Raw genomic sequence first — 24,178 nt, 5'->3', positions numbered from 1 at the left:
TTCTCTGCATTTTGTACATCTGTTATTTTCCCTGAGGACATGGCTTTTCTTTACTGTTAGAATTAAGGCCCCTGACTAATGATTCAGAAGGGAAATGCCCTCCTGAAAAGCAATATAACTTCCAAGATAAAACTGAAAAGCAGTGATGTGCAACTTTTAGACCCTCATGAGTCATGAGGACAAGAGGAACAACTTTTAAAAGGTTTGTTTCTGTAAGAAGTCACTTGGACAAGCTAAGACACCTTCATGGTATGTCAGTGGATGTAATACAGTAAATGATAAGTCATTGATGGGTTTGTTATTAAGACAAAAGCAATGTTCCAAATAAAAAAATTATATAACAGGGGATCTTGTGATTCCTGTACTAGTTAATTTATAAGCAGGCAGATGGCACCCTAATTTTTGGGCAGATTTACAAGCAGCACTACTTTTATGCTTTGAAGCGCATTCACTGAACTTCATACACCAGAACAAGGAAAAAGAAGAGAAAAGCAATACTGGTAGGTAGCTTTTATAAACTTCTGTACACCATGAATGCTTGCACATGACTAATCCTGAGCTCTAAGCATTGATACAAGTTGGGCAGATGAGCAAAAATTACCAGAGTTGAAAAATGTGTCCAAGATGGAAGCCAGGGACTGCTGTATTGTAGTATGAACATTCTAGTTCAAGTTTGGAACTTGTATACTTGTAATTATTTATTTACAGGACATGTAATTAAACTTTTTTTATGAACATATATGTACTGTATGAATTTTGTACTTGAAAAGTTGCTTTCTGTATCATAGACTGGAAATGGTGGGTATAGTACTTAATGACTTATTCCCTAAGAGATGGGTCATTGATGGGTTTGTGAACGTAGGAAATTTTAAACGACCTCATCGAAATGAACAGGTTATGAAGGTGATTTACTCTAGACAAAGAATATTATTAGAAACTCAGTATTTTAAAGTTGTTCCCCTTGTCTTAATGACTCACAGGGGTCTCTGGCTGCACAACACTACTGTTTGGTCCCATCTTAGAGCTTTTACTTTGAGGGATGGGGAGCTTTCAGAATTTTTAAACAGGTGTTAATTACAATAGTAAAGAAAAGCCAAGCCCTTCATGAAGAAAAATCATTTAGGGCATGAACCAATATATTTCTTTGGTTAAAGATGCAAACGTTTTATCACCTAAAAGTATGGTTGAAAAAAAAAAAAGCTATTATTGACATTTAAATTGTGTACAGAGAATTCCTGTACAGTATATAGCACCAATTTATTAAGGGTTTTGTTCATAGTAGAAAAGCCTTTAGGTTTTTTCTAATCTGACTAATTTTTCTCTTCAAAGGAGACATTCCATCAAGTTTTTTAGTTATCTTTGTGCATAGGCCACGTAAGCGTGCTACTCATTATGGTAATTAATGATTCATAAGTGCCACAGTTAGTTGCCTTACCACAGGTGGTGGCCACATAACCAGTACAGTATTCTTAAATCTTGAGATGTGCCTTATCACTTACACCATGGTATTGTAAGCCTTAAACTTTGTTCCCTTGCTTAATCCATAGAGTGCACAATTATCAAAACAACAATAAAAACATTGCATTTTTTTTTTCTCCAACTCTGGGAAATCAAGCCTCCCCCATAGAATAAGCAATGCAAATCATGCTCCAAGGTAACAGAAGCATTACTCTAAAGTAGAGCTTGGTTGTGGATTGATGACTTGAGAGGGGTAGTTATAAAGATTCAGCAGTCCATTCCCTACAAGTATCCAGGTCAGACTCCTTGTCCTCAAACACCACCATTACTTCATTTAGGGACCCGTTTTAGGGACTCGTGTCCCTTAAAGCAATAAAAAAAATAACTGATATGGCCAACATCCATAGCATGTGTAATGTGGGTTCTTTTTAGCAGAAGCCAATAAGTTATTGATTACTGTTTTGTCTGCAAAATACACCACTGATATGCAGATTGATGAAGAGGTTTTCTTTTGCTAATAGCTATGAAAGATGTACAGCTTTGTGGAAAACAGTTAAAGCACTAGCTAGGTTTAGAGAGCTTTAAGAAAAACAAGGTGGAAAAGTGGTGAATGCAAATAAGCCAGTACAGAAACAGAGATGTGTGTGACCATCATCTACAACTTCCCCTTGTTAAATGTGCCATGCCCACCCAAGTGAACAACACCATTTTTCAAACGGCATATAGTACAGTAGTATGTATTCTTGGCTAGACAGTTTAGTGAAGTGGCACTCACTCTTTGCAAAAAGACATCTTGAAAACTTCAAACTCTCATTATTGGAGGACATTGAAATTATCAAATTCATAACTACAATTGACAATATAAGTTTAGGTAAAATTGATGGTAAAATAATAAAACAAGAAAAAATTATTCTTGAGAAAAAATTATTCTTGAATTTGGTGAAGGGTTTGCATTGCATTAGACTAAGCCAGTGGTTCTCAATCTTTTTTTATTGATGGCACCCTAAGTAAAGTAATCATTACTGTGGCACCCTTTCTCCACCATCCCACCATATCGCATGAATTAACTTATTTAATGAATAAAATTATTATCCATACTCAAACCAAATTCAACACACCGCACATGGAAAAATGTACTTTACAAACAAAATTAGTGTATACACACTGATAATAATTATATGAAGACGTCTGCGAACTTTTTTTTTTTCATACAAATGTTCATCGAAATGATCTAGCCAAGGCAAAATTCATGACAATCTTGCGGCACCCCTAGGCACTGTCTGTGACACCCCAGGATGCCATTGCACCCAGTTTGAGAATGACTGGACTGAGCAATAAAGTGAGAGCTATAACAGAGGTGGTCAGGCTCTTTCTTGCAAAAGTGTTACCCAAAAATGTACGTATCACCAGCAGATTGAAATTTGATCGGTGGGACACACACACACACTTTTTGAGAACATGCACATAAGTTCTATGAGAGAGTTCCTTTTGGTAAGGGAATTTGCTCATCTAGAATTATGAAGTTAATGAGCTTGACAACTTATTCACAAAGTTTATTATAGTACTTATTATATTAGAGAAGGTACATTTACTCACATTTGGCCATAGACAGACTATTTTTTATATGGCTAGGACATTAGCTTATTTTTTTATATGCTGTAGTTTGAACAGTGTTTACCATATAGATGTGTAAGAATGACTGAACCAGTAAATTATAATTTGGCCTTTACATTTCATTAATTTTGGTTTAATTGGGATTGTCCTTAATATGCCATACAGATAAAATCAAAGTATATATTCTCTCTCTCTCTCTCTCTCTCTCTCTCTCTCTCTCTCTCTCTCTCTCTCTCTCTCTCTCTCTCTCTCTCTCTCTCTCTCTCTCTCTCTCTCTCTCTCTCTCTCTCTCTCTCTCTCTCCTCTCTCTCTCTCTCTCTCTCTCTCTCTCTCTCTCTCTCTCTCTCTCTCTCTCTCTCTCTCTCTCTCTCTCTCTCTCTCTCTCTCTCTCTGTTATAAGGAATATTGCAGGGGGTTCTCTGTCATGGGTTACATAGTGGATGTCCAGGACTTCCTTTTGGCTGCAGATAGTCTGCTTCAATGATTACCCTGAAGGAAACTCTTAGTTTGGTTACCTCTAGGCATTGTTACAGTGCTCCTATGGATTGTTAAAATATGTAGATCAGAGAATTGTATTATTCCTTGTGCAGGGGTATGGTTAAACATCTGTATGATAATAATAATCCACCCAGAGGAAGCTTTAGATATTGAAATCATACAGTACCAAGTAATATGTGTAAATTGGGATTTTCTGTTGCATGCAATGTCCACTACCATTCTTTTGATACACTGTAAGGTCTTAAGGCTTAAATATTACAGACACTGTAAGGTCTGAAGGCTTAAATATTACTATGTTTTGTAGTACTGTACTAAGTTATTGAAAAGTTCTTCCTCTAATTTTGTGACTGCTCCTTTGAACTTGTATCAACAGGGTGGCTGTAGGGAATTATATATTAGTTAATCATTAATCCAGCATCACTGGGACCTGTAAGGTGCCAGATTAATGAGTTTGCTGGATCACAGAGGTTAGAATACACTTCATTAGCACTTAGTGGTAATGAAATAGATGAGATAGTATATGTATCCCAAATATCGTGTTACACAGCCAGTCGTCTTTCATCAGTTGATGACCCTTTTCCCCCCCTAATCCCTGAACTCCTGTTGAGAGCATTATGTATGTACTTGTAGTTGGGAAGAAGAGAATGCTTTTTTATTAATCCAAAAAAGCTATTTGTCCTATGGGGATACAAACTCATCTTTCATATATAGAGTCCCTTACTGTTCATGCACTGAGCAGCCATGTACAAAGAAAAACAAAAGAATAATGTAGGTAGGCTTCGGGCATGATGCCCACTTCCTGCTAACCCACATTTACCATGTTTTTCTGGCCTTGCTTGAGTATGTAAGGTATGTTCTGTGCATGCTATTGTTATGTACTGGTGACCTTGTGTGCTCAAAGTGCTTTGGTCAGCGTAAATGTATGTATAAATTTATTATGCTTAACAGTGCTAAGATAAATGCATTTTGTGTGTACTGGTGGTTCATAGTGAGAGAACAGTGTGATTTTATACTTTTCTGTGTGGGATGTGTGCTTGCCCCTTGTTGATGTTTAAGTGTAGAGGAAAAGCCCAAGTTCATTGTTGCTCAGGGTGTAATAAGCCTTGTAATGAGTTTGATACGTATCAGCGCCAACCCTCATTCCTGATGCATCTCCTGTAGGGGAACTGAATGTTCTACAGATGCCAGGTGACACGTGTGGGGTGGCAATCGCCTCAGTGTTAACTGTATGAGAAGAGATAGAGGAGGAAGAAGAAGAAGGAAGCATCTTCTAGTAAGGAGAGCTCCCTTAGCCCTGAGCTCTTGCCATTCTCTTTTTGCCCCTCCCTCTCTCTTTAATCTGGACATTTGATGAGGACTAGAAGGTGCAGTAAAGAAATTTTTGAGTTAAAAGAATGAAATAGGTCATGGGAAGCTCCAGTTACCCAGCATGGCAAATCTTTTTTGAAAAAAATGCTTTCCCACCCTCTCAGTAGTAGGGGAGAATAAACTACCTCCCACCACCAACAAGGGGAGGGAGAGCATATCTCTACTCCCCCGCTTCAGCTACAAGAGACAGACAACTCAAGAGTGATTGCTCCAGGGTATCCAGAAGGGCAAGAAAGAATTTTTCGAGTTGTTAAAAGAATGGAAGAAGGTGTGGGAAGCTCCAGTCGTCCAGCATGGCAATTCATGTGGGAGACAAACCCTCCCCCCTCCCTCTCAGTAGTGGTGGAGAACAAGCTCCCTATCACCACCAGCAAGGTGGGGGGTGCACCTCTACTCCCCATGCTTCAGCAACAAGAGACAAACAACTCGAGTGATCACTCCAGGCCATCCAGGGAATTGCTTTTGCCTTCTTGACCATCAAATGAGCTAAAACTATGCATGCCATATTTGGAGTTGGGCCTCGCCATCATTATTAACTTATTCAGGTTTTTTTTTATAGTGTGAGAGGTTTGAGCTCTCTTCACTTTTCAGTCTTGAGAACTTCCTTCTTGAATTCCCACCTACTAAGGTTTTTTCATGTGCCCTTTCTCATGGTCTTTCATCTTGCTACTTTGTATATTCCACTTATTTGACTAACTGGTTCTCTTCAGCACTTACTTGCATTTTTGCAAGGAGCCTCCTCATTTGTAATACAGTACTGTATGAGATTCTCAGTTTAGTCTAACCACGCATCTCTGCTTTTTGTATTCACCCTTTTTCACAATTTCTAATTTTATGTTAGTGTTATATTCTGAAGCACCGAAAAATACAATTCTCTTACATTTGCTTGTATGTAGGTTGTTTTTTTTATACCAGTCTTACATTTCAATATTTTGCAAGGTACATTTCAATATTTTGCAAGGTAGCAGAAATGTTCTACCGTCTAAAGTTCCTCTTCCACGTAGCATGGTCTTCTTTCTTGCTCTCTTCAACATTATCTCTTGTTTATTTTGGTCATCAAAAAACTAATACTCCTTTTACACTGTGAAATAGCATCTTACCATAGAGATTTTAAAAGGAAGATTAAAAAATATATTTAAAGAAATTTTGAAGTATAATGTTTGTGTGCAAAATAATCTTCAGTACCAAAGGTCAGAGGCTACAAACACTTACACGTGTTATATCTCTCCTATTGCCATTCTTCCTTTCATCTGTTATATGGAAGCGTCATATGGAAAGCTTAAAATGATTCCTTAAAACTCTCACTTCTGCAAGTTGAAGAAGTGACCTCCACTTCTAAAATTTCATTTGAGATGCTTAAAATTTATGCTTACAGTACATTCCTTATGAAGTATGACCAATGAAATACTATACTGTACCAACCTTTCTGCAAGAGTACCAGTAATACCACCAGATTTGGTATATTGGTAATTTTATTTTCTTGTAAAGCCGTGGCGTTGAGGCCAAAGTTATGTCATTTTCCCTTTTATAGTCTCATGACATATGACAGTAATTCAGAGACCAGATATGGCATGTGTAAAACAGTGGTTTGTATCTATTAAATATAAATACTGTTAGAGATAAAAAATGTTTTACTAAATAAGTTGGCTGTCATCTCTTACCAGTACTGTATAACAGTAGCCTCTAATTAGTTTCATTAGAAGTATAAAGCTGATAGAGAACTAGGATCTATTTTTGTTATTCAGGAGCTGTATTTATAGCAATTTTTGTACTTTATTACTTTGAGAAGAAAGCAGTGGTTAAATGTGGAGGTACAGATTATTCATCACCTTGTTAAACATTTATTAGTTTAGTTTTCCATACATTAGAAACTAAAATTTCTCATTAGAACCTAAATCATCATCATCATCATCACCACACTGTTAAATTTTTACTATATGGGGTTACAGTAGATGCTGAGTTTTTTCCACTGTCTTTTACAGTTTTCATTTTCTGCTTGAGTTTCCATTTTATTTGGTCTTCATCTGTACTCTTTTTCAATGCTTGGGCTTTCTTCACTTTTGTCCTGATCTTAGTCTATTTTCCAGATGCTAAACATAGGCATCTGTCAGCAACCCATGAATTTGTATGACTGTATGATCTTACCAGCCACGACTCGAAGCATTTTGTAGTCACACTTCAAAATCTGACAACCCCCTTTCTTTTTTGTTAGTGGCCATGCCTCAGATACATAGACTAGTACAGGCCTTTAGGATGCATCATAAAAATTTTGTATGCTTACTAATGGGATATTATTATTTACTAGTAGTCTAGCAGTCTCTTTCCTCTTCACCCAGGCTGTTACTACTAATTTTTTTTTGTTAGCCACTCAGTACTTGCACCACAGTATGCCCCCTAGGCAACAGGAATATGTAGTCTGCCTCTTCCAAGACTTGCCCTTCCACACCAAGATTTTGCAGTCATTAGCTGCTATATTCAGTACACAATAATGAGTTCACCCTCACATCTCCCACATCAATTCACAACCACTTTTCATAAGTGTGTTACTGTATTTCAGTTCCAGTTACCATAAGCTTTTTGGTTATATTAGTTTCCAGTCTTCTCTCTCCTTTCCATTTTTCTGTCTTTAGAACATTTCTAATGCCTTTTCCGATGATTCTGTTGTTAATATCAGGTCAGTCGCATATAGTAGCTCCCAGGAGCCTTCCTTTTTGGAATCCGTTATAGTTTCCTTCTTCAATAAACAGTAAAGGACTTTGCTGAGTCCTGATAGATGAATGGGTGTTGTACAAAGTACCCTCTTGCAAGGTAATATTCAAATTCAAATTGCTGAACACATATATCTTAATTGCAACTAATATAACTGCCACTTATCACTCTAATAATTGTGTTATGGTATGGAACATCATCAACTTAGTGATTCTTATTTTGGTATCCATTGCTCTTGTAGTGAACATTAAATTGCTTGTCTTGGTAGTCTTTGCCAAATGATTTCTGAAGACCTATAAATATAGTAAAATATCCTTCTTTTATTCCACTTGTCATATGATTCCCATGTCATGAAGACTGACATTGATTTTTCTGACAAAACCAAACAAAAAATTTTCCAGTCATGGTTTTTATCAACATTTACTTTTCTACTTTATTTCTACTTTCTCCAATATTTTTGTAGTATGCTGTGCCCAGGCAACTTTATTATACAGTATAGATTTTATCAGTTTACTACATGTGCCTCTACTGTGTATACTGCATTATTCTTGTCATACTTGTTTTGACTCTTCAGTTTCACAGTTCCTTTGTCACATTTTTAACTTAAACTTTTCAACTCATTAGTGAATGGATCTTCTGCAGAATTCTGCAAATTTTAGCTATTCCTGATGGTCCTGGAGCTTTTCCACTTTCCATCTTTCAAAGGCTCTCGTGGCCTCTTCGGAGGTCACAGTTTTTGCTGGTTCCTTTGTCACAACATAATCTTCTGAGTTTGTATTCAGTCTTTTCATATATTGGTTTTTAAAAAAAACCCTGCAGACTCCAGTGTCCCATTATTCATTTCTGTGCACCTTTAGTTTCAATATTGTCATTGTTCATATATTTTGTACATCTCATGTCTTGTCCATCTACCCTTCTTCACTTTTTCTCCATTTTCTCTGTTTATATGTTTTTCCAGTCTCACGATTTTTCTTCCTTCCTCATTTTTTCACTATTTGTGAACATTTTTATTTTTCCTTTACTGTGTTAAGATCCTGATCACTGTCATCCCAGATCATCTTCCTTCCCCATACCACCTGCCTCTTATCCTCCCAGTCCTTGGCCACTTGAAGGTTCTCATTTTCTTTTCCTTAGCCCCATGTACATTTTATTCCATTGCCACACTTTTGTCTGTCAATATGCCTGAAACTAGAAAAAGAAATGCTTTTTTGTGCATGTGATTCTCATTACTTTCTTTGAGGAAAATGACGTATGAAGTACCATCAGCAAGGTTTCACCACATGTAATTGATGGTTACCGTATGTAACAGAAGAGAACCTCAAAAATTACGTCTGTTGGTCTGTGCATGAATATAAGCTCAAATATGTACTTCATTGAAAAAGGTGGAACTTAAATAAATAAACAACTGTCAACAGGAATGGGAACCCAAAGAAACAGAACAGCTTTGATTGACTTTTGTCCCATTGCCAACTTTGGTGGTGACTTGTTATACGGTATTTTGTTTTACTCTGTAACCGACACTTTATGGCTCATTGTATAAACTTATAATCTTGCTGGATAACACGTGCATATATTTAAGGAGCTTTAAGTAACCATGCCTTAACTTGTTTAATTTGTTTGTACTTGTAGTTAATGCTTACTGATAATGGTTTGTACTTGTAGTTAATGCTTATTGGTAATGCATGATTGCCAAAACACAATTTAGCTATGCCCTTCCCTTTAGCTTTTGCAGTATACAGGCAGTTCCCGGTTTACGACGGGTCCGGCTTACGACGTTCCGAGGTTACAACGCTTTTCAAATATATTCATCAGAAATTATTTCCCGGTTTACGACGCATGTTCCGGGGTTACGACGCGTCGTATGCCGATCCGACGGAAGAAATATGGCTCCAAAACGGCAGAATAATCATAATTTGAAGGTTTTTTTTGATGAAAAACTCAATAAAAATGCAGTTTACATCGTTTTCAATGCACCCAAAGCATTAAAAGTAAGGTTTTCTTATGATTTTTTACGATTTTCGACGATTTTTCGGTTTACGACGCGGCGTAAAAACGGAACCCCCGTCGTAAACCGGGGACTGCCTGTATTGTGAAATCCTTTATAGTTTGGTATTCATTATATTAGCTCTGTACAGGGTTCTATAAATCCTCTGGTTTTGTATTTATTTATGCCTAGGAATTAGATTATACCTTTGTAATAATATTTATTAGAGTGTTCTTTTGAAGGCATTGTGTGTGTCAGCAGTTTACATTTGGATTGATTTTATATATATTTTTCAGCTAGAGGTACATTAACATTGTATGTATGGTATTTATATTTAGGTCAATTTAGGTTTGATAGTTGTTTTACAGAATTAAATAGTTTATACTGCCAGTTAATATTTGTATGGTACAGTATTTTATTTTGAGTTTGAAATGTGCAGTGCTATTGAAAGTTGTTGCCATATTAATCCACTGTATTGCATATTAGCCAACTGTATTCAAGTTCATATTCTTTTTGACATTTCAGAAACTCAACGAGCACCTAACAAACGGCGAAAAAGGAAAGGATCACAATCAGGTCAAAATACAACAGCAAATTCCACAGGTTCCGGTAAAAAAAGATCGCCAGGACCCAACTTTAGCCTCGCCACCCAAGTCTCCGTAAGTATATCTAAGTAAAGTTTTGAAGTTCAGATATCTGAAATTGTGAGCTACTGTATACTGTAGTATTTGTTTTTGCTGTAATACCATATCGAGATTGTTGACTACGAGACAGTCTTTACTTTCACCATACTTTGTGGCTCACAGTTAATGATATCATTTCACATATTTGTATGTTTCCCATTACAGTTATTAATAATGGTGTTTTCCTTTTACATATTTGATATCCTTTGTTTTGGATACCTCCATTGGATTTCATAATCATTTCATCCTATGGCATTTTTTGGTTTGCATGCCATTCTGACAGTGGAACACTTTTCCCCAGTGACAAGACCGATCAATTTCCATGAAGTGAAGCTGGTTTCTCTTCTAGGTAGTATGATAGCTTATCTTGTTGCTTGATTATAATTAGATGCTAGTTTTCTCTTCTAATTGAAACAGGATAACCCATATAAATGTAGCATAGTCAAAATTTTGCTTGATTGTTTATGAAAGATAATGTTAGAGAGTAGCATGGTTTACTTCTTTGTGGGTTTGGATTTTATGTTTAATAATCAAATGTTGAAATGTCACTTGTCACATTTTTCAGTCTTGCATCTATATTAGTGTGATCTCATTCTAATTTAGTTCATTTGAAGTTTTAAGGAAATTCTGAATTTTTTTAACAAACTGGTTATGAAAGTTCCACAAGTAATGTAAAGAATTTTAATACGCTTAACATAGTGAAATCTCATAGTAGCAATAGGGATAGTGGGTATTTTAGGTGAAAGATTATTACAGCATTCAGTTCCATATAAACTTTTGAAATTGAAAATTAAGCACAAACTCAATTCACTTTATAGTTACAGTTTCATGCTATAATCTTATTAACCTTTATATATGACGTAATAAACAGTTACTGTATATGGTACTGTGCTCGAATATTGCAGTTGATGTTGAGTCATTAATTTTTTTTGATAAGGGCTTAAAAGAAAAGCTGGAAACTTTTGGTTTAAAAAATGCTGAAACTTTGGGAAGCTGAGGGAAATATTTTGGGGTTGGGTTTCATGTGCTAAAACACACACACACACACACACACACACACACACACACACACACACACACACACACACACACACACACACACACACACACACACACACACACACACACACACACACACACACACACACACACACACACACACACACACACACACACACACACACACACACACACACACACACCTCTGCTTAATAAAATTGTATTTACATTGTTTAACTTATTATAGGCAAAGCAGGGTGACTGATTCTATGAACTGTATACAGTAGGTTGTGCATAGGTTATTTATGAATTATCCTGTAAATTGTACTGTACTACACAGTCTGTCATAGGATTTTGAGTCAAGAAGATTTTTTACCAACATAATAAGTCAAGGGCCAGTCAATTATAGAAATATGTAAAATTTGAGGGTGGGGTCATAAGGACAGCTGGGAATTTTTTGGGGTCTCAGAGGGTAGGAGGAGAGATTGAAAATATAGTGTCAGGAAAGGATTTTTATTTTCTCAATAGAAAAAGATTATTTTAGTTTCAGTTTTGTGACAAATCATGTGCAGGTATACAGAAGGATGGATATACTGTAATGGTCAAGAAGAAAGTGAGAGAGAAATAGGTAAAATAGGCAGAAGGCAGGTAAGAACTTTCGAGAGCTGATTTGGTTTATGGGGATGTAGATGCAGAGAGAAGGGTAATGAACAAGTGGATCAGAATAAAAGATGCTGTCTGAAGTGAAGAGTATTTAGAAAGATTTTGAAATGCAGAGGACAGAGTAGAGGCAGATCTGAATGATGTTGGAGGACAGGGTTCATATAAGATTATGAATACTTTTAGAAGTGACTGTTGGAATGCAAAGGGAAAAGTTATTGAATGATGGAAATACACAAGTATTTGATGGGATTACAAGTTGGAAGATGTGGCATCTTAATGTTAGTGTGAATGAGTGAAGTATATAATTAACATAATCAAAATTTTATTATGCTATTATGCATAATTACCATCATCACCATAGCCACCACTATAATGGAAACAACAAGATGCAAACGTTACCTTCATGTATAATTATATAGTATTGGGCATGATAGATAAGGTAGTTATATAAATATTGTGTACATATTGCAAATACAACATATATTAAATAAATTCTTTTAGATAATAAGAAAATTAATCAGACAATCTGACTTAATATTGAAATTATGTTGATTCATGGTATGAGATTTCTTACATTCAAATTTATTAAATAGTTTTTAAAGCACCAAATAAGGTATTTATTGTCAGTTAGTCAGTCTGTGAATAGTTGAAACCAAATCTTCACAGTCCATCCTAGCATTTGCCATTCTAGAAAATTATGGCCATCTCTCTCTCTCTCTCTCTCTCTCTCTCTCTCTCTCTCTCTCTCTCTCTCTCTCTCTCTCTCTCTCTCTCTCTCTCTCTCTCTCTCTCTCTATATATATATACATATACAGGCAGTCCTCGGTTACCGGAGGGGTTCCATTCCCGACGACATGACGACAACCGAAAATCAGCGATACTGTAATAGCACTGATCCCTGGTTAGCGGTGCCGATAAGAGGCAATCTGTGCCTACAACCGGTTATCAGTAACGAAAATCTGGTTATCATTGTCGCTAGACAAGCACCGTAAAACCGGATCGCTGGTAACCAAGGCTGCCGATATATAATGTATAAAATAAGAAGAATGCTAGAAATGACCGGTGTAAACAAGCTCACACACATGCCATTTCTAGCACACAGGCACAAACACACACACACACACACACACATATATATATATATATATATATATATATATATATATATATATATATATAGGCAGTCCCTGGTTATTGGTGGGCTGGGTTATTGGCGATCCGGTTTTACGGGGCTTATCTTGTGATGAAAATTGGCAATTTTTGTTGGTGAAAATCGCTGATTTCCGCTTATCGGCACCGATGATTGGGTATTAGCGCTGATACATACCAAACAGAGGCGCTGATAACCGAAAATCGGCGATTTTCAGCACTTGTCGGCGCCAAAAAATCGCCTATTTTCGGTTATCGGTGCGTCTGTTAGGTGTGTATCAGCGCTGATAAGTGGAAATTGGTGATTTTCGTCGCTAGACAAGCGCCTTAAAACCAGATCGCCAATAACCGGGGACTGCATGTATATCTTTCTTCCCCCGTGAAAAGAATTTTTTCCTTGTCATTTCTTTTCTTGATTGAATTTAATGCTGTTTATCCATATTTTGAAATAAGTTTGTTCTTGAATAATGATAAAGTTTTGAAACTTTAAAAGCAGTGCAAAACAGGAGATTTGTTTGTCTTGAGATTTTCAGTAAACATTCTGATTATACTGGTACAGTATTATTATACAGAAGACTTGCAAGTTTCTTCCTCCACACATATGTGTTTTTTGTGTGAATTGCTCTTTAATATAATCTTGACATGATAATTGATGATTTTTTGTGATATTTTAATGTTTCTCCATTTTTTCCAGAAAAAAAAATTAGGAAAAAAGTTGCACAAAATTTGTTCATATTTGAAACACAAATTATTGCATAACTAGAATATTATTTTGGTATTGCTAAGAACAGACTGACCATGAATTTAATTGAGATTAGAGCACTAGCTTCTCAGATTGATAATGATATACCCGACACTTTCCCACATGTCCCTAACCAGGTTTATTCGGCACATTTTAACACATTTTAAAATTGATCCCCCTTTTCATTTGACCTATTCATATTTTCGTCTTGTATTTTCACACCTGTGTGATTTGTTTCTGTAGTGCAGGCAGTCCCCGGTTATTGGCAGGGGTTCCGTTCTGACGGCGTGATGATAACCTAAAATCGGCAATTTACAGTGCTTTTTCAGCAACTACTAATTTTCAGTTATCGGCGCCTCTGTTAGGTATGTATCGGTGCCGAAAAGCAGAAAGCAGCAATTTTTTATGCTGAAAATTGCCGATTTTCATCGCAAGACAAGCCTCGTAAAACCGTATCGCCGATAACTGAGCCCACAATAACCAGGGACTGCCTGTATCTCGTTGGTGTTTTACATTTTTTTTTTTATTCAATAGCAGGGTTATATATTGTTAATTGGCTGCAAAAATTGTGTCATTAATAGCTTTTTAATATCATTTGAGTACAGTACTTCTTTTGTGTAAATTTTCTTGTTTTCTTGAATTAGAGAAAAAATTGCGTTTGTAAGCATTTACTGTATATAAATTTAATTTATGCTGTGTTAGTTGTTAGTTCACAGCATCAGTCATGTCATTAGTAACTTTAACATCATATGAATACTTCTCTGTAAATTTTATTTAAATTTTATTTATTTATTTATTTTTTTTGCCAATTGGGGAAAAAATTGTGAGAGCTTTTACAATATATCAAGTTAACCTATGCAGTGTTTGTGTCATCCAGTAATTTCCTATACTGCCACAATGTTTGGCCATGGAAAGTGCTTTGGCCTGGGAGATTATACTTTTAATATTGATATCTGCTTTTGAATTCAGTCTCCTTAAATTTTTAACCCCACTTTTTATGTGTTCAACGAACAACATAACACTGGTACCTATGCACACAGTCTATTCACTACTTTCCAAGTGATTTTTTAGAAGGTAGTATATTACCTCTTTTTTTGCTAACAACAAGCTCTATACCTTCAAGTTTTACCAGACTAAGGGCTGGTTTTGTTTTTCTAACTGGTATTTTCAGTGGTGTTTCTCCTTCCTTTACATCTTAGTTTTGATCTCAAAGAAAAGTAGTAGGTCTTAGTAACCATAATCAAGGGCATCAGGGCAGCCATTCACCAGTCTTGACTCTACAAATTCGTCATAGATTAGGTCTTTCCTTTAACTCCCAAAGCAGGATCCTATTCTTTTTTTATGACTTAGCCTCTTCAAGAATTTATCAAGGAAATTCATTGCACAAATTTACCAAGAAAACAATCCTCCTAACATTCACTTCTGCCAAGCATGTTAGTGTATTGTATGGAGTATCTGCTTCATTCATGTCATTGAATATGAGGAAATACATGCCAGGGTCATCATACCTGAAGTTATCAGCCTTTAGGCCTTTCTTCTTACAAGTGATAATAGAAGAAATGCTTAGCGTGTGCCAAGTTGCTTTTAATAAATACACCAATTCCATAATCTCTAAAGACCATGCTGTTAGCGGTGTGCAACATGCCTTCTGTTTCTGTCACTGCCCAGCCTCAAGTGATACAACTTTCAGAGTAGGTGAGGCTAGTAGGATGTCATGCTTTTTTCAAAGAGAAGGATTTAACTTTCATTAAGGTTAGAATGCACTACGTTTGTTGCTTTCATTAAAGTTTGCTCATTAAACTTAGTGATAAATTTGAATGAGCCTCCTAAGTAATGTCACTCAAGTATATTATTTAGATATATTTTCTGTTGATCTAGAGTGGTGATCACAGAGGTAGTCCATTAACAAATTTACTGTTCCAAAATAGGCTCAGCTTCACCATGGCCTTCTCATTCTCTTTTTTGTATTTTCACTTGTTGGTTCAGCAGCAAACCTTGTCAACCATGGCCAGATCGCTGGTGCCAGGGATAGACTGATATTGGTGGTACTGTAGTGGTAACCGGTCCAATACCTTTATAAAAAGTAATCTTATATCCTCTAGTTGGTTATTTAAATGGCCAGTTTGTAAGTACAAATTTTTTCTCTAATGATGTCATCCTGTTATTTTCTTTTTCAAGCAAGTTTATGGGTTTAGTGAAGCAAAGACTTGTATTTTTGTGCAGGCACGGTGACTTTTGCAAAATAGCTTTTGTTAAGTTGAACTCAGACCATGATCTTTTATCAAATTTCCCTCTTCCTCCTCTGAAAATTGATACAGAGCTGTATCTATTTAAAGGCAAAGCAGACTGTGGACAGTTGATAGTCTACCCTTTTTAGGGGCAGTCCGTACCTCCCAGGTGAAAATATTCTTCCAAAAAAATACTACTGTTCTGAATATGGTTAACTGTACTTAGGGTGATTTATATAGTTGCACCCTGTATGTGAATATATACTGTTACAGGTGACTGTAATGTCTCCTAATTGAATTTGCAAATTGTATGGTACATTCTCTTAGGTATTAGCTCCAGTTAACTGTATAGTTCATATTATCAGGTGCTATTCCACTAGCTATTTACCCTTCAAGTAACAATGTATGTTTCCACATTTCCAGTATTTATATGATTTTGACAATTAAAATGGTTAAAAAAAGAATACTGCTATATCTCATGGATCTTATGCTAGGGTTTTGACTTTAACTTGAACTCATTAATAGATTCACCCTCAATTTCCCATGCCTCTTCAGGTTTCATTCTTATTTCCCATACTTCATCAAATCTAGTACATCTCCATTTCCAATACCTCTCCAGATTTAATCCATACTCCATTTCTCCCAGTTTTATTCTGAGTATTTAAGGTAGCTAAAATTCTGTTACCTGCCTCCAAAACTGATATTTCTTAGGGCTTCTCACTACATGGCTGACATTCTGGCAGGGCACTTGGAGGCTCAGCCAAAGGATCAAATGATACTCAAATATTGTACATTTAAGATAGCTATTAACAAAGTTAATAAAATAATTTACTGTAAATAATTGTATTTAAGTTTCTTAGAGGAGATGCTTGTCTGTATGCATCCTTTTTTGAGGAGTTTGGATTGTTTTGCTATACCTTGTTGTGAAGCATGACTAATGCAACATTTTACTGCTAGATTGCCTGTGATCATAGCACAGTATGGTCTTGAACTAATTTTCACCAAACTAGTTGATTACCTACGATTGTGAGATGATCTTTAAGTTATAGCTGTATTGTATTGCTGCACTGTCAGGAATTAAGATCTTTAGATAGAAATGTGGTATTCTGCTTGATTGCCCAGGATCAGGGAATGGTCTGTTAGATAGAGCTATATTGTACTTCATGGGGTACCATTGATTAGAGAATTGTGTGTGAAGAGCAACAAAAAAAATGAGGTCTCTGACATAATAAATTAATACTATAGACAGCTTTCGTGTATACATTCAATAATCAATAAGAATCCTGCAGTTTCATGAGACCAGTGAGTCTCCTCTCTTGACTTGACTCAAATGGTGGTAGTAAGGGTTTGGTTTTTAGTGGTGTGGCTGTATGTTTTGAGTATGTTTGGATTACTTGATTGAATGAAGTAAAAGGTGGGAAGGGGTCCCAGGCACAATTCTCCTAGGGAAGAGCAATTCCATTTAAAATGATTGATAGCCTATCCTAACTGGTATTGTGATATTTTCATTCAGTCGTAAAATATTTATTCTCTTATTCAGTTTTAGATATATATCTGCAAAATGTATTACTTTTGAAAATCCATGCAATACAGTACAGGCAGTCCCAAGTTAATGGGGGGGAGGGTTCCATTCCCGGGCGAGTGTTGATAACCAAAAATTGTCGTTAACCAGAACATCACAATAATTATGGTAATAAATGCCATTTATGATGCCGTAAGTGCCAATTGGTGCCAATAAACCGCTTATCAGTGCTGGTGCTGAAATTCATCTACCAACACTGTTAAACCGCCTACCGACACCGATAAACCGTTTACCAGCGCCAAAAATCTGGTTCACAATATTGTTAGCCAAGCCTCATAAAACCGAAACGCCATTAACCAGTGCTGCCAATAAACGGGGACTGCCTGCCCTGGACAGTTTAGTTAACAAATACATAGCCAACTGCTATAGTTTTACCTGCTTACTGGGTGACCTTACAAGATATGTAAATTATGCAAAAATAGTGTATTTAAAATACAAAAATCACTTTATACAGGTCAACCATCACTAATCCAGCATCAGAGTGACCTTCAGGGTGCCAGATTAGTACAGTAGAACCCCGGTGCTCGACTGTACTAGAACTCGACATAATCGGATTTCAACATGAAATGTTGATTAAATTTTGCGTCGGAGCTCAAACGACAAACCGGAATCCAACCCGATGAATCATATGATGTTTGTAGAAAAAAGAGTTTCGGGCAGCTGCCGCTAGTTGGCGTTGTTGGTGGCGTTCTTCCCATGCTTATTTAAAAGCATTTAAAGCCCACACATGCTGCTGCTGCTGCTGCTGTTGAAAAACAAGCCAGATTATCACATTAAATTAATAATACAGTATTTATAAGCCGAATTACTGTATGTCTGTTATCATAAAATTAAGGAAAATTTCTAAATTCAGCCGAACTCGGCAGCATGGCAGATATAAACAAACCACGCGCCACCCTGGTGGTGTATCAGCGGTACTAATTACATAAACATTCAATACTTATGGTAAATTTCATACAGAGTCTACTGAATAAGTGTACAAATCACTGTAAAACATCTTTCAGTAAATATTTACTGAAAGATGTTTACAGTGATTACTGAAAGATGTTTTACAGTGATTTTGTACACTATTCCAGTAGACTCTGTATGAAATTTACCATAAGTATTGAATGTTTATAATTAGTGTGACACACCAGGTAGCAGGTTTGTTTATATCTGCCACAAGCTGCTGAGTTCCAATATTTAGAAATTTTTCTTAATTTTATGATAACAGACATAAAGTAATTCAGTTTATAAATACTGTATTATTAATTTAATGTGATAATCTGGCTTGTTTTTCAATGTTATCATTATTAACAACAGTTTTCATGTGTACCCGTTGCAGTACATTCTGGTAGTGCCTATAGGCTACCTAGCCTAGCCTATGGCGCTCAGTTTTTTATACAGTGAGCATTTAAAAATGTAGAAAGTGCTTCTGATACATGTGAGTTATTCAACTCTGAACTTATTTAATTGTGATTTGTGTAAAGTTTTGTATAAAAAGGCAAGGTTGGGGTAATGACTGGTGGTCAGGAATGGATTAATCCATTTTCAGTTATTTCTTATGGGAGAAATTAACTCAGAATTCGACAAAATCGAATCTCGACACTTCTTCTGGAACGAATTAGCGTCGAGGACTGAAGTTCTACTGTATTCTGCCAGGTTACAGTGTTTAGGTTAGAATACACTTAACCCAACAATTAACCACCACCCTACTAAGATAGAAGGTCATATACCAAAGATCTTGAAGAATAACACTTTTAAAAGTATTGCTTCAATATAAACATTATTTGTCAGCTAGCAAAGATAGTACCGCAAACAACCAAACCAAACCTAATTCTCACCTTGGGAGACTCTGGCTCCCAACTTCAGCAAAATAAGCTACCAGCTAAAAATTTTTTTTTAAACTAAAATTTTCCTCTGGGACTTAAAAATATTTGCCACTGAATTTGGTTCTTCCATGATGATGGAAATACGATCTAGGAGCACTTATAAATGCACAGATTCTTGCTGTGTGCTAATGGTAGCAGAGACCAGAGAATAGTGGGTGAACAGGTCTGGCGCAGAATGCGTAGTTAACACAATAATGGCCGATGCTACTTGCAAAACCAAAAGCTTAAAGGTACATTTTTTTTTTTTTTTTTTTTCCTGAGACAATGTCGAGTCCATTAAGAATGAAATCTGCTAAGTTGAGGTGCTAGTGTCTCTCTCTCTCTCTCTCTCTCTCTCTCTCTCTCTCTCTCTCTCTCTCTCTCTCTCTCTCTCTCTCTCTCTCTCTCTCTCTCTCTCTCCCCCCCCAGTTTACGACGGTTGTTCCATCCCTATGCTGCGTCGTAAACCAAGACATCATTGAAAATCACAAGAAAACCTTAGAAAACGTTACTTTTAATCCTTTGGGTGTCTTTAAAATTATGCAACCTGCATTTTTATTGAGTTTTTCATCAAAAAAAAAAAAAAAAAATTTATTGAGCTGTCTTGGAGCCATATTTCTCCCGCCGGATCGGTGTGTCGTAACCCCGGAACATGCGTTGTAAACCGGCAAATAATTTCTGATGAATATATTTGAAAAGCGTCACAAGCTCAGAACGTCGTAACCTGGGACTGCCTGTGTGTGTGTATATATATATATATATATATATATATATATATATATATATATATATATATATATATATATATATATATATATATATATATACATATATATATATATATATATATATATATATATATATATATATATAATATATATATATATATTATATATATATATATATATATATATATATATATATATATATATATATATATATATATATATATATATATATATATATATATATATATATATATAGCGAATCCACAGGCAGAAGTTCAGTACCAAGTGCTTTCACGTTTATTGACGATCGTCAATAAATGTGAAAGCGCGCAATACTGAACTCTGCCTGTCTTTCCTGTGGGATTAAACATACACTGAAGTCGATGTATCTACTGTGATTTTATATATATATATATATATATATATATATATATATATATATATATATATATATATATATATATATATTCTGCATTGTTGTTCATGCAAATATAGTATTCTACTTCAATAGCACTCACAAATCACATGACAAATGAAACAGTAATGACATACTTAGCTAGAAATACTAAGAAATTTGGTGTAACCTGTTTTAACCACGTAGTTGTTTTGACTTCAGGTTATACATTAGGAAATTATCAACCTGATGGTAGTTCAGGACTGAGAAGAATGGAGAAAACTCAATTCACATGTAACACTCGTAAGGGACAAAGTAACATAAACATTTATGATGTTGTTTTGCCAGAAACATTTGATGATGATGTATTGCCAGTAACATGATTTCAAATTATACAATCAGGCTGTCTCATGAACTGTACTCTGTTCAGCTTGAATCCATTTGCATTTTGCAACTAAAATTACATGATTATAAATGAAAAATAATTTTAATACTTTCAAATACAAAATCTTAAATAATATAGAATTATATATATATATATATATATATATATATATATATATATATATATATATATATATATATATATATATATATATATATATATATATATATATATATATATATATATATATATATATATATATATATATATATATATATATATATATATATATATATAATATATATATATACAAAACTTTCATTTTGCATATATATATATATATATATATATATATATATATATATATATATATATATATATATATGCAAACTTTCATTTTGCAAAAGGTGACAAAGTTAATGCACAGTTGAGGGAGATATATAAAGGATTTGCAGTTGCCAGCTTTACCCATTTCAGTTCAGAAGTGGCTGTTTAAAAACATAACTGGTGTTAAGTGTTTCTCAATTCTCTTTTGCCTGTACATATATTTGGTTGCATAATATGGAATGTGTAAAGTTGTATAATTTATAAGTCCTTTATACTATATAATGTATTGTTTTGAAAATCTTGCTTTGACATTTGAATAGTTTTTGGTGAGCTGATAGTGATTGAGCTTTACGTCAAATATCCTCTGTGTTTATTTTCCAGTCCAGTTCATTTTCGATATTATTTATTGAGTGACAGATGTTTAGAAGCAATTCACCCCTGAATATTCAGTCAATTATTTTGTACATGAATTAGAGTAGTATCCTCTTTCCACTGAGAATCCATGAATATCTTATACATTATTATCCTGGAGCTCAGCTAGTGGGGGAAGTTGCTGTAATGATTTTCTGAAGTTTCAGATCTAAATACTGTAAATATAAAAAATTTTATGTAACCATTACTGAAGGCGAGATGATTATAGAGAATACAGTCATATGTCTACATACATACCTTGTACAATTAATGTTTTAGTGAAATTATTTTGCACCTTCAGTTGAGCTTGTAAAGGCTTCAATTCGGTCATTTATCACTTATCTGTTCCACATGAATTGCTTTGTTATTTTGTAAGCAGATTTCAAGGAACATTAGAAGACGAAGAAACGATGGATCAGTTTCATCATTTTTTGGGATAGCAGCAAGGAAAATACAATGTGCAGCTTCATAGAGTATTGATGTATACCTTCTGTATTAGAAAAGGAATCTGAATAGGATTTTGGGACTTAGGTGTTTGATGAGGTAAAGGGTTTCAGGTGTGGACTGTAAATAATTAATGCAGGTCTTCACAAAAAAGGTTGCACTTAATAGTTGAAGAAGAAATGTTTTGCATACACTGTGCAAAAGAATAACATCATACTGTACTGCATTACATAATGGTCATTCAATTTGCAGAGGGTTGTGGTGTTAACTTCCAGAAAGAGAAAATTCCCATACAGAAAGCAAATCAGTATTTCAGTATACTGAAGTCTCATAAAGACTAACTTTGTTAGTCCAATGCTGCAATTATATTATACAATCTTGAATTAATTTATATATAGACTAAAAATTAACATTAAGGATAGAAATGGTAGAGTAAACTGTAGGATGTAGCTTGAAGAAATTAACATTAAGGATAGTGACGGTAGAGTAGAATGTTGGGCATAGCTTTCTAATTATTAGATTACAATGGTGACCGTAAAAGTGTGGACCTCATTATCTCCAAACTCAGTGTGGGTGAGGTCACCTTGTCTCTATAGAGAATGTGAGATAATAGAAAATAACTTTGAACATGTAGCTAGGCAACAGAAGAAAAAAATACTATATGGACTTGATGCAAATTAGAGGAAAGAATATATTAGAATAAGAATCTTCAGCAAGAAGTATGCCATTACTGCATTATTATTATTAGGTAGCTTAACTTCAGATACTTTGCAAGATGAATAAGTCTAGTTACAAGTGTTATTATTATAGCAAGTACAAACCATGCTTATTGTTATAGCAAGCATAAACCCAAACCCCACTTTATAAATTACAAATTTTAATAGAAATATTGGTGCACAGTTATCAGGTAAATTGACTGATAAGTGAAACTTCCTCAGAAAGGTAAATCATGCAATCTTAAGAAATATTTATTGTTTATAGAAGTAAAGTGTAGTAGCTTACTGAAATGATTGCTGAATAAGCTTTTGGTGTTATGTAATAATTTCATTCAGCTGATGTGGAATGCCCAAAGGATTAGTTTTTGTGTAACCCCCTCCCACATACCCAGTTTGTTTATTTGGAATGCTCAGTTTATAATAAAATTATGTTCATACAAATTGCAATTCTGTTATTTTTACTGCTGACATCATGCCAGGTCAAAGGTAATAGACTGATATTGAATTACAGTTTTAATGAGTGAATTGGTAGTTAAAAGATGGTTAAGCAATCCCCTTGTAGTGGGCACCACCCTTTACCAGTTGTCTCACTATCCATCATACTTTGTATCTTCATGAATAGTTGTGCTTTGGTGTTCTTTAAGATATCTTTTAATTTTTGTTCATATCCTTGTTATCTCTGTCATTCTGCAGTGCCTAATTTTATGGCACGAGACCTTGATATGCACTTACGACATTATGATGCCCCCCCCCCTCCAAGTTGAATGCAGATGCAGTGAGTGGCTTAGTCACCCATGATAAGACCATCCTCTCTCACCTTACTTCGACTGGGATAAATTGGGATAAATCCAACTCACCTTGGTCACTTTACCTAGAACCAGTCAGCACTGGTACAGTCAAGCCATCTTTGCATAGATGGCTTGTTCATGACTTGGGCGCAGTCATGAACATGAATGACGAGGTGACTAACATGAGCAGGCCTGCACCTGTTTCAAGTTATGCATGAAATAATAAAGTCCATTCAACAGAGATTCATTCCTGGTCACAGTCATGTAGAAGTTAATAAAGGAGTAACATGCAGGATCTAGACGCAAGATTGATGTACCAGGGGCTTTTCTCCATGTGAAACAAAACAAAGGCGATATGGGATCCTGCAGTTTTAGCAGTGGACCTATTTAGGACCATCATAGAAAATATGTAGCAGTAAATTGTGTGGAAAGTCAGACAGCCAGATTCCTTGCCCATG

At 35.3% G+C, this 24,178-nt stretch overlaps 1 protein-coding gene across 5 annotated transcripts in view; it reads left to right on the top strand.

Annotated features, from left to right (window-relative positions):
• Chi (LIM domain-binding protein 2 Chi) overlaps positions 1-24,178 on the top strand; it is a 111,362-nt gene that overhangs the window by 69,740 nt on the left and 17,444 nt on the right. For all 5 annotated transcript variants that reach the window (XM_067095271.1, XM_067095273.1, XM_067095268.1 and 2 more), the window contains one exon: positions 10,157-10,290. In XM_067095271.1, the coding sequence (XP_066951372.1) occupies positions 10,157-10,290 (134 nt within the window). The remainder of the gene's footprint in view (positions 1-10,156; positions 10,291-24,178) is intronic.

Source organism: Macrobrachium rosenbergii, chromosome 51, assembly GCF_040412425.1.
Source record: "Macrobrachium rosenbergii isolate ZJJX-2024 chromosome 51, ASM4041242v1, whole genome shotgun sequence".
Classification (NCBI taxonomy): Eukaryota; Metazoa; Arthropoda; class Malacostraca; order Decapoda; family Palaemonidae; genus Macrobrachium; species Macrobrachium rosenbergii.
Note: the sequence above shows the minus strand (reverse complement) of the source record. Positions and strands in the feature narration are given on the sequence as shown.